The 11,546-nt window shown below is 42.9% G+C and overlaps 1 protein-coding gene across 1 annotated transcript; it reads right to left on the bottom strand.

Moving 5' to 3' along the window:
* Window positions 1-3,893: 3,893 nt before the first annotated feature.
* Window positions 3,894-9,244, bottom strand: GPR119 (G protein-coupled receptor 119). Its single transcript, XM_061407956.1, has one exon. The coding sequence runs from the start codon at window positions 8,872-8,874 to the stop codon at window positions 7,867-7,869; it is 1,008 nt and encodes a 335-aa protein (XP_061263940.1). The 5' UTR covers window positions 8,875-9,244; the 3' UTR covers window positions 3,894-7,866.
* Window positions 9,245-11,546: the final 2,302 nt, after the last annotated feature.

The raw sequence follows: 11,546 nt of genomic DNA on the forward strand, positions 1-11,546 counted from the left end.
GAGAGGCTTTTGAGTTCCTCTTCACTTTCTGCCATAAGGGTGGTGTCATCTGCATATCTGAGGTTATTGATATTTCTCCTGGCAATCTTGATTCCAGCTTGTGCTTCTTCCAGTCCACCGTTTCTCATGATGTACTCTATATATAAGTTAAATAAGTAGGGTGACAATATACAGCCTTGACGTACTCCTTTTCCTATTTGGAACCAGTCTGTTGTTCCATGTCCAGTTCTAACTGTTACTTCCTGACCTGCATATAGGTTTCTGAAGAGGCAGGTCAGGTGGTCTGGTATTCCCATCTCTTTCAGAATTGTCCACAGTTTATTGTGATCCACACAGTCAAAGGCTTTGGCATAGTCAATAAAGCAGAAATAGATGTTTTTTTCTGGAACTCTCTTGCTTTTTCCATGATCCAGCGGATGTTGGCAATTTGATCTCTGGTTCCTCTGCCTTTTCTAAAACCAGCTTGAACACCTGGAAGTTCATGGTTCATGTACTGCTGAAGCCTGGCTTGGAGAATTTTGAGCATTACTTTACTAGCATGTGAGTGCAATTGTGCGGTAGTTTGAGCATTCTTTGGCATTGCCTTTCTTTGGGATTGGAATGAAAACTGACCTTTTCCAGTCCTGTGGCCACTGCTGAGTTTTCCAAATTTGCTGGCATATTGAGTGCAGCACTTTCACAGCATCATCTTTCAGGATTTGAAATAGCTCCACTGGAATTCCATCACCTCCACTTGGCTTTGTAGTGATGCTTTCTAAGGCCCACTTGACTTCACATTCCAGGATGTCTGGCTCTAGGTGAATGATCACACCATCTTGATTATCTTGGTTGTGAAGATCTTTTTTGTCCAGTTCTTCTGTGTATTCTTGCCACTTCTTGTTAATATCTTCTGCTTCTGTTAGTCTATACCATTTCTGTCCTTTATTGAGCCCATCTTTGCATGAAATGTTCCCTTGATATCTTTAATTTTCTTGAAGAGATCTCTAGTCTTTCCCATTCTATAGTTTTCCTCTATTTCTTTGCATTGATCACTGAGGAAGGCTTTCTTATCTCTCCTTGCTATTCTTTGGAACTCTGCATTCAGATGCTTATATCTTTCCTTTTTTCCTTTGCTTTTCGCTTCTCTTCTTTTCACAGCTATTTGTAAGGCCTCCCCAGAGAGCCATTTTGCTTTTTTGCATTTCTTTTCCAAGGGGATGGTCTTGATCCCTGTCTCCTGTACAATGTCACGAACCTCTGTCCATAGTTCATCAGGCAGTCTATCTATCAGATCTAGTCCCTTAAATCTATTTCTCACTTCCACTGTATAATCATAAGGGATTTGATTTAGGTCATACCTTTATGGTCTAGTGGTTTTCCCCACTTCAATTTCAATCTGAATTTGGCAATCAGTAGTTCATGATCTGAGCCACAGTCAGCTCCCAGTCTTGTTTTTGCTGACTGTATAGAGCTTCCCCATCTTTGGCTGCAAAGAATATAATCAATCTGATTTGGCTATTGACCATCTGGTGATGTCCATGTGTAGAGTCTTCTCTTGTGTTGTTGGAAGAGGGTGTTTGCTATGACCAGTGGGTTCCCTTGGCAAAACTCTATTAGTCTTTGCCCTGCTTCATTCCATATTCCAAGGCCAAATTTGCCTGTTACTCTATCCACTAATATTTTTGTTAGCCTAGCACAATCAAAATATTGCATGTAAGTCAGAGTGATACAGTTGCTTTTTAAAAATACCATCATATCTTCTCAGTGAGAATAGCTACTCTCATTAATCTTAATTCCTGAGGTTTCAGTAAAGGGTATTTCTTCTCTCTATTCAGTGTCTCAGCATCAGAATTCAGTTGCATTTGGGGCTGTGCCTAACTCATTATAAGCACTCTTCATACATCCTTGGCTCTCCCATTTATTTAGTAAATAAAAAAAACAATTTAACACATCATTGCATAAGATTTCTAGGGGACCTGATAATTTTAAGGTGTTAGTTGGAATTTTGGATTATGAGCCCATTTTCCACATTTGAAATAACCTCATAGCCTTCAGCTCTAATTTCTTGGTTCAATTTTCTTAACCATTTAAACCACCTCTGAGATGACATCAGTTTGCTTTTCCATAGGATGTGTTTTAGTATTTGTATAATGGCTCAGTGGGAAAATCTGCAAATTTTATGAATCATAAAAGCACATTTGTAAGACAGCATGGCATTTTATTGGGCCAGTGACTGTTATCTCAGCATGTTCATCATCTTTTAAAAAATTAATTTTAATGATTTTTTTTTGGCTGCACCACGTAGCATGCAGCATCTTAGCTCCCCAACCAGGGATTGAATCCACCCTCTGCAGTCTAAGTACGGAGTCTTAACCACTGGACCACCAGGGAAGTCCCCATCCTTTTAGTGCTGTAATGTTAACACAATCAAGACAGAACTGGAACCAATATGGATTTATTATAGTAAATGGGAAATATAATTCAATCATGAAACTATTGGGTAACATATACCAGATAAAAGCAAACCTGAAAAAATAGAGACCCCCCCCCCCCCCCGCCATCCCCCAGGTTCTTGGTGTGATTTTAGTCCCTCTGGTGCTTTGGAGCAAATGAATCCTGCTCGCCCCATTGTGTGGAAGGCATTAGAAAGAAACAGGCACTGCTTTGTGCATTAAAACAGACTCTGAGACCCTTAGCAGCTGCATCAGTCATTTCTAGGACTCCTCATGAGAGGGCTCTTTGAGCTCAATGGCGGCTTATGGTCCCAACAGCTTGGAAATCCAGTGAACATACAGCTGCCTAGTTGCCTGTGAAGTCCTCCCACACTTCAGCCTGCCACAGTGGATCTGTTAGGTGGAACACATCTTTCCCGGTCAGCCAGGCTGCGAGACTATGGCTTCGAGGCTTCAGCTGCATCAGGAGCTGACTCCTGGCTGCATGTGATCGTATTTTCTTATTCTCATGCCTACTTAGCATTTCATGGTATTGCATAAAGCAACTCCCTCAGAAGATTTTAAGAGTGAAAACACACTGAAATTAGTATCTATATCACATGGCGCTATATCAAGGATGCCTTTGTCCTGTGAGGGGGGTTGTTAAACTGCTGTGTCTCATTAGTCCAGATTTCTGGATTTGCAGATTAACCCTGTGGCAGAACATACCGACAGGTTTTCTTTTGTAAACACAAAATAACTGATGAGCCCTCTTGGTATGGATTATGCTTTCAGGAAGCCATGCACATTCATTTCTTTGAGATATTCATATCAGTGTGACCTGTTCATTTATGGCTCATTTTTGACTTCTTGTAGCAAATATCCTAGGGAAACATTTTGTTGTTGTAGTTGTTTACTTGCTAAGTCATGTCAGACTCTGTGATGCCATGTACTGTAGCCTACCAGGCTCCTCTGTTTATGTGATTTCCCAGCCAAGAATACTAGAGTGGGTTGCCATTTCCTTTCCCAGGGGATCTTGACCCAGGGATTGAATGCACGTCTCCTGCATTGGCAGGCGGATTCTTTACCACTGAGGCATCTGGTAAGCCCCCAGGGAAACATTACCCTCCAAGAAATGCCAGCAAAAGTGTGAATCAAAATTCTCATAAGTGTTTAATGCTCCTTGACCTAGTAATACTATTTCGGAGAATTTTATCCTGAGGGATTAAACAGACATGTCAAAGATTTATGGCTGTATGCGTGCTCAGTCATTCAGTTGTGTCCAACTCTTTGCAACACCATGGACTGTAGCCACCAGGTTCCTCCGTTTATGGGATTATCCTGGGAAGAATACTGGAGTGGGTAGCCATTATCTCCTCCAGGGGATCTTCACAACCTAGTGACTGAACCCACATCTCCTATGTCTCCTGCATTGGCAGGTGGATTCCTTACCACTGAGCCACCTGGGAAGCCTGACAAGGATTTATACTCAAGGGTGTTTGAAGTGGTATTATAACAGTGAGAAATTGGAAATAACAAGTGTACAACTATAGAAAAATGGTTAAAATATCATATACTCATGTTGAAAAACATGCAACCTTTACAACTCGTGTTTTTGAAGAAAGTTTAATGACATAGGAAAATAGCACAATATAATATTAAGTGAAGAAAACAGATAAAGGAAAGTAACAGTGAATATCTCTGGATGGTATAATTATAGGTACCTTTATAATTTTCTATATTTTTAAAAACTTCTAAAATGAATAAAAAATATAATCAGAAAAGAGTAATGACCATCATGTATGCATGAATATATCTCTAAAAGAAATCCAGGAAATCTGGGGTAGTTTTAGCACCTAGCTCTCAATAAACATTCATGGGGTGTGTAGACAGATGAATGAATAAATGGCAGTTGACACTTATAGGTACCATCATTGAGTTTATATGATTGCAAGAAGTAACAAATGAAGATTTATTAATTAAAAGGAGAAGAATTTCAGACCAGTCAGCACACTGAAGGATGACATAGAAGGTACTGAAGGAATCACAAAATGAGTGGCTGATGGCAGCTAAGGTGTGGGGCCGGTTGCTGTTCTTGTTGCCCAGCTGTCAGCACCATCTTTCTTCTCGTTCTATGCATCCTCGAAGTATCTCTCGAGCCTGCTGTTTTCACTGGTCTCTGTTCACTTTGGCCAGTGACTGAGCAAGTACAGATGAAATCAAAGTCACAAGTTCATTTCCCGTGTGAACCTGCAAAAACTTCATCATACAGGGCGACAGTATCCCAAGGCCAAGTCTGGCTAGCCAGCTCTCAGAGATGGCTATTGGTCATGTGGACAAGCAGGGGGGTGGTGATGGATCATGGAAACCTGCCTCTAACATTTGTGAGACAACTCAAAATGCCCGTGTCCAGAGGGCTGTGTGTTCTGTTCTTAAGGGTTGTCGTCTGAAACAGAGGTATGCTATGCATAACATTAGCTACCCAAGGAATTAGTATAAAACGTAGCCATGTCACAGTATTTTTTAAAACAGATTCATAGTAAGCTGTTCATGGAAATGATTGATTAGCCCAATTGATCTACATTCTGTCCTACAAGGTATTAATATCTTTTGGCTATTTTGATCAAATTGCTGAACAGGATCTGGCTTCTCTGCAAGTGCATCGGGAGACAACATTGGATGCGTGAATGAAATCTAAATATTTCCACACCAGTGCATTCCCTTATCTGTACAGGAACCTGCATCAAAGAAAGCCATTAGACTAGTACAGAGCTTTCTGTATCTCTGCTCTTGGTGGCTTATCAAACACAGGATTCTTGATTGCGGTTACTCTTAAACCCAAGTATATGGTAACAGTACCCTGTTTATATCTCCTCTGTCTTGATCCTGCTAAGGTATTAGATTTATGTTTGTCTTTTCCAGCCTGAGTCACCTCTCATCACTCATTTTTCAAAACCTTTATTCAGGGATTGAGAAATTCGTGGTTTGGAGCCTGATAGTCCTTGTCCTAGAGGTCACAATGCCTGCAAACATGACTGATTCCCTTGAATCATTAGCTGGATATTTTATTCCTCAGGATTTTTAAGGAAGAGGAAGAGAATATTTTCTGAGCACTAACAGTGTGCTGTGGTTTACTAGGCATTTTCACATACAGTGTCTGAGTTAATCCTCACTAATAACCAAATAGGTATAATTACCCCCAATGTTACAAATGAGAAAGCTGTGGCTTTGAGAACTTAAACGACTGAATCATAATTTGATTACTGGTCAGTTGGATTTCAAAACCTGCGATTTTCCCATTGGACACACTGACTCCCAAGAATAGCAGGAATTTTTTAGGCTGAACCTCATAGCACAACAATCAGCTGGGCTCCACTCAGCTCCTGCCTTTCTCCTGTAACTAAACTCCATTCCACTTTGCTTGTATTACCTTGGCAAAATCAGGCCTTTGCAGCAAGGCCATAAAATTAAGCTTTGAACCACTAATAAGGAGACCATTGATTTGAGCCTGCTTTCGATTTTGCCCTCAAACCCAGTTACTCTTTGTGTTTTACCTCATTCCCAGTAACTCATAACCCAGTCCAAGCTGGCGTAACTGGTACTTGCTGGGTGCTCAGCCTTTCAAGGCATATTGGACTCCATCATCCACTTGAGAGCCAGCAAGTTCTTCAGTTGTAGGAACATAAAGGTTACTATGGCAAAGGCAAGCACGGCCCTCCTCTAGGTCAGAGTAGCAAGCAGAACAACTTGCAAAATGATCTACCAGAGGAGTCTTGATGTGACCGCTAACTTCAGAACAACTGAGGAGAGCAAGCCGGGGGTTAATTTAAGACTGAAGGGGAATGAAAACCCAAGTGCGAAGCATCCTTCTGAGAGGCCAATTCCATCCAGGTTCTGAGCATCATAGTTTGAGATTGAAATGAAAATTGTCAGAGGCCTCTTAGAGTTAGGCATTACACATTAGGTTCAGATGTATCCCCAAGTCATCATTTTTAGAGATATCGAGGGGTTAACCTTCCAAGGTTGTTTGGCACCAAGTCCCAGACAAATCAATCTGTACTGTTTTGGTTTCTTCCTTTCCCATTTTTGTTGTCCACTTGGCAGCTTTCTAGAGAAATAATCTAGTTTAGAGCATTAGGCGGCAAACTTCCGAGGAATGTATTGTGGAGACTAGGAGGTTGGATAAAGGGTTATAGGAAACTCAAGATGGCTGAACATGGCTCCTAGATTTCTTCCCCACTATGCTCTTATAGTTTCTGCTGCCAGGGTTGCCCAGAGGGACCCTGAGCATAATTCCCAGTTGCCAACTGTCATTTTCTGTACCCACAAGAGAGAAGGATGAGGCTAGTCTCCTGGGCCATTTTGGAGGCATCCTCTTATGCAACCGAATTTCTTAGGGAAATGCAAATTTGGGAGTAAATGGCAGAAGGTCAAGCTTTGAGGAGCAAAGTGGGCCCAGTGTGGAGAGCTTGGCAGTGCCGTGTTTTTGTACCTGCCCCTTTCTTCCCTTTAAGTGTCTTGGAATCTGTGGTTCAGCATCATCACCAGCAAGAAGCTACAAGTGACATAAGAGGCCAACTGAGGGGAAGGGGCACCACAGAGTTAAGAAGGTGGTGGGCTGGGTGGGTAGGGGGTTAACAGCAGAAATAATCACAAGACTGGCTATTTGTCAAAGAAACACTCTTTTGAACACCATGAAGCATGGGAAAAGACCAGCTTTAGTATCTATTTCAGGTTCCTACATTTATACAACCTCACTACATAAAATGTCTGATTATATCAGGGAGGGCAAGACTCCTCATTTTATCAAAGCAATCACTATAGTAAGCAGTTACAAAGAACAGAACCTCATTTTTCTAATACTGTGCTGTCTAATCTGATAGCCACTGTCCATGTGTAGCTCTTCAGCATTTGGAACATGGCTAGTTTGAATTGAGATGTTCTGTAAAGGTAAGATACACAGTAGACTTCAAAGATTTAGCATGAAAAAAAGTATGATATTTTATATTGATTACAGGTTGAAATAATAAGTTTGAGGTATATTGAGGCAAATGAAACATTAATTTTGTCTGTTTCTATTTTTACCTTTTTAACATGACTACAAGAACATTTAAAATTACATAGGTGGCTTGCAATAGATTTCTATTAGACAATGCTGTTTTAGTGCATTCAAAAATAAGATTTGAGTTTAAGCATCTTTCCAGTAGTACACTTGTTGCTTTAAGTAAGTATACCTGTATAGGAGAAACACACTCATTGCAAAAGAAGGGCAGGGAGGAATGGAGATTTGCAAATGGGGAAGCTGATTATAGAGGGTGAGGGGGTGCAGGGGTACAGGGGGTGGTCAGTTGCCAGAAGCAAGTGCTCTCTTTCCCCTATAGCTCTATCTGATCTCCTAGTTGGGGCTCTGCGAAGCCAGGGAGAGGCACTTTGAAACTGGTCTGCCTTTACCATCTTAGCCTTCAAGCTCTGAGTGGGACATGGTGGTGATGTAACGCACACTTTCCCTGCGCCCCTCTGGACCCCCATCCCTGGCCGAGAGAAGAAGAAGGCATGCGGCGAGCCACTTCTTCATAGCCAGGGCCATCTGGGAGAACTGTTGCCGCACCTCCTTCTGCCAATAGGCATAGATGAGTGGGTTGAGCAGGGAGTTGCCCACACCAAGCAGCCACAGGTACTGCTCCAGCACCAGGTAGAGGTGGCACTCCTGGCAGGCCACCTGCACAATGCTCGTGATAAGGAATGGGGACCAGGACAGAGTGAAGCTGCCAATGAGAATGGCCACTGTGCGCACAGCTTTGAAGTCACTGGGGGTCCGTGGGGGCCGGTGAGCCCTGGCCAGGGCTCCCACATGCTCCGTGTTGCGGATCTGCTGGCTGTGCGTGGAGGCAATCTTGAGTATGTCACAGTAGAAAAAGACAAAGAGCAGTAGGGCTGGAAAGAAGCCGACGCAGGAGAGGGTCAGCACGAAGCGCGGGTGAAACACAGCGAAGAAGCTGCAGGACCCCTTGTAGGTGGTCTGCTGGAATCCATGGATCCCGAGGGGAAGGAAGCCAATGAGGTTAGACACCAACCACAGCCCGGCAAGGCAGGCCCCGACCATGAACCCATTCATGATTTGGAAATAGCGGAGGGGCTGCTTGATGGCAAGGTACCTGTCAAAGGCAATCAGCATGACCGTGAGGACAGAGGCGGCTGCAGAAGAAGTGACAAATGCCATCCGAAGTCTGCACAGCGTCTTCTCCGTGGGCCGAGCCGGGCTGGAGAGCTGGTCTGTGACTAGGCCAGAGATGGCCAGGCCAAGCAAGGCATCAGCCACAGCCAGATTCAAGGTGAAACAGAGACTGATGCTATCATTCTTGAGGATCAACGACAGTACCGCCATGGCCACGAGGGCATTAGCAACAATAATGAGGGAGGCCAGGACAGCAAGGATCACTCCAAATGAGACAGATGATTCCATGTCTTGAAGTGGCAGGATTTCCACTTACCAGGGGATACTGGCCCTTTAGCTCAAATTCTCACGGGCTGGGTGAGACGGAGCTGTGTGTTCAGAGCTGGCAGTCCAGGCTGGCGGCTGGCTGTCTTTGGGATCCTGCTGGTCATGGAGAATCACTCCCTCTCTGGTTTTCAGTCCTCAGCCTCTTGCCTCTCCAGTGATCTGAAGGCAGCAACCCCAGCGCAGATGTATCCCTCGGCCCTGAGCTAGTCCCTCCTCCAACAACCAAGTTACTAGACAACTCCCAAGTACCTGCCTCCTGTTGTCTCGCCAGGCTTTCTCCCTTCACTAATGTTTCAAGGACTTTGTTTGGAGAGACCAGGGCATTCATCAGGTCTCCTGTCTCCCAGAGGATATAATTGACTCTAATCATACATTTTTTCCTCCATAACTTGATCTTAAATGTCCACTTCTTTTCTTCCTAAAACTCAAATACTAGCTTGACAACTAATCTCAGCTGAATTAAGCATTTTCTGGATAACGAATTCTCAGTTACTATTATGACTGCTTTTAATCAAGCAAGATGACCATAATCCATTGAAGTGGGAAGTGGGGCAGGCAAGCTATTTTAGGGTCCAGCATACTTTCAGGAGAGTTATACACATGTTGGTGGTTTCTTATCTTTCATTTCCTAACACCTCAGATTCTAATTCTTTCAAATAGGGTGTGCTGGTCCCCTATTTCTTGTCCCTCAAAGCTTGATTAGTTGATGATTCAGAAAGGCCAGAGAAGCAAAAGAGAATTGTTACTAGCTGTCATTCAGTTTAGAAGAGAGCCTGCTCCCTATTGAAAGCTGCTGTCTGTTGGGTATACTCATTGAAAAAATTTCTGCCTTATGTTGGACCCTGTCTCTGGTCAAGAGTTGTGGCTGCCAGCCTTGTACTTTCTTCTTTTTGGCTGCGCCAAGCGGCATGTGGGATCTTAAGTTCCCTGACTAGGGATTGAACCTGTGCCCCCTTCAGTGGAAGTGTGGAGTCCTAACCATGAGACTGCCAGGAAAGTGCCTGCCTTGTACTTTCTTGATCCTGTGACCTTGCCTTTCTTTTTAAAGAATTTTATTTTATTGAAGTATAGGTGATTTACAATGTTGTGTTAATTTCTGCTGTACAGCAAATTGATTCATTTTACATATATATATATATACACATTCTTTTTCATGTTCTTTTCCATTATGGTTTATCATAGGATGTTGAATCTAGTTCCCTGTGCTATACAGTAGGACCCTGTTGTTTATCCATCCTACATATAATAGTTTGCACTTACTAATCCCAAACTCCCAATCCCTCCCTCCTCCTCCCCCCTCCCTGTTAGCAACCACAAGTATGTTTTCTGTGTCTGTGAGTCTGTTTCTGTTTCTGGATCATTTGTGTCATATTTTAGATTCCACATATAAGGGATATCATATGATATTTGTGTGTCTCTTTCTGACTTACTTCACTTGGTATGATAATCTTTAGGTCCGTCTATGTTGCTGCAAATGGCACAGTTTCATTCCATTTTATGGCTGAATAATATTCCATTGTCTATATATGCCACATCTTCTTTATCCATTCATCTGCTGATGGGCATTTAGGTTGTTTCCATGTCTTGGCTATTGTAAATAGTGCTGCGATGAACATTGGGGTCCATGTATCTTTTTGAATTATAGTTTTCTCTAGATATATGCCCAGAAGTGGGATTGCAGGATCACATTAGCTTTGTTTTTCTTGATCCTATTGACTTGAGCTATCTCTGGGACAGGAGGCGAGGTGAGCTGTACTCTGGAAAGTGTCTGCGCTAATGTTTGGTTGTGGAATTTTCCATTTTCCAGTGATAGAGTTAGACCAAAGGACAGCAGTGTTGCTGAGGTAGGTGAGATGGGGCCAGGGAGAGTGGCTGTGTAGCTCATTCTTATTTTAGATTGTATATCCATTTACTCAGGTACATTAGAACTAACCTTTTGCATGCTACTCTCATCTTGGATACCAAGAAGAGAGGGGTGGGGAGAAGAGTGATTAGAAGCTTATTTACTCAATTCGGGTCAGAGCACAAATGGGAAAGGTTAGTGTTTTAAGTGAGAGCATGGAAAGCAGGGTGCAGAGTTGGAAGCAAATATTATATTCCAGGATGTTTTGACAGTCTGAGAGGGCCTTTGGCAGATGTCTCTCTTACAAGGATCAGAAAACCTGTGGGGTGGTATTCCGGTTGCCAACCTGAACAGTTCTTATTCTTTGGTACATCCATTGGGAGGCTGGTTTCAGTTGCTTAGCACTTGGTTTAATTTTATACCTGGGTCTAAGGCATGCTTTTGTTTCCCCAGCCCCTTGACTCTATGTGTGGAGTCAAGATGGCTGTTTCAAGGCCATGCTAAAATTCAAGAGTGCATCAGAGTCCCCTGGAGGGCTGGTTAACACCCAGATTTTTGAGGCTCACTGCCAGAGTTTCGGATTCATTAGTTCTGAGGCGTTCCCAAGAATCTGCATTTCTAACAAGCTCCCAGGTGATGCTTATGCTCCTCTAATGAAATGCTCCAGGGAAATGGTTCTTAACTTTAACTGTGCAGTAGAAACATTTGTTGATTCCCAAAGTACTGACATTTGGGTCACACACCAAGGGATTCTTATGTCCTTAGTCTGAGATGTGACTTCTGCATCTGG

The sequence above is a fragment of the Bos javanicus genome, chromosome X (genome assembly GCF_032452875.1).
Source record: "Bos javanicus breed banteng chromosome X, ARS-OSU_banteng_1.0, whole genome shotgun sequence".
Classification (NCBI taxonomy): domain Eukaryota; kingdom Metazoa; phylum Chordata; class Mammalia; order Artiodactyla; family Bovidae; genus Bos; species Bos javanicus.

What these genes read in the sequence shown, in the direction of transcription:
- GPR119 (XM_061407956.1), bottom strand. Translation starts at nt 8,874, where the DNA reads ATGGAATCATCTGTCTCATTTGGAGTGATCCTTGCTGTCCTGGCCTCC.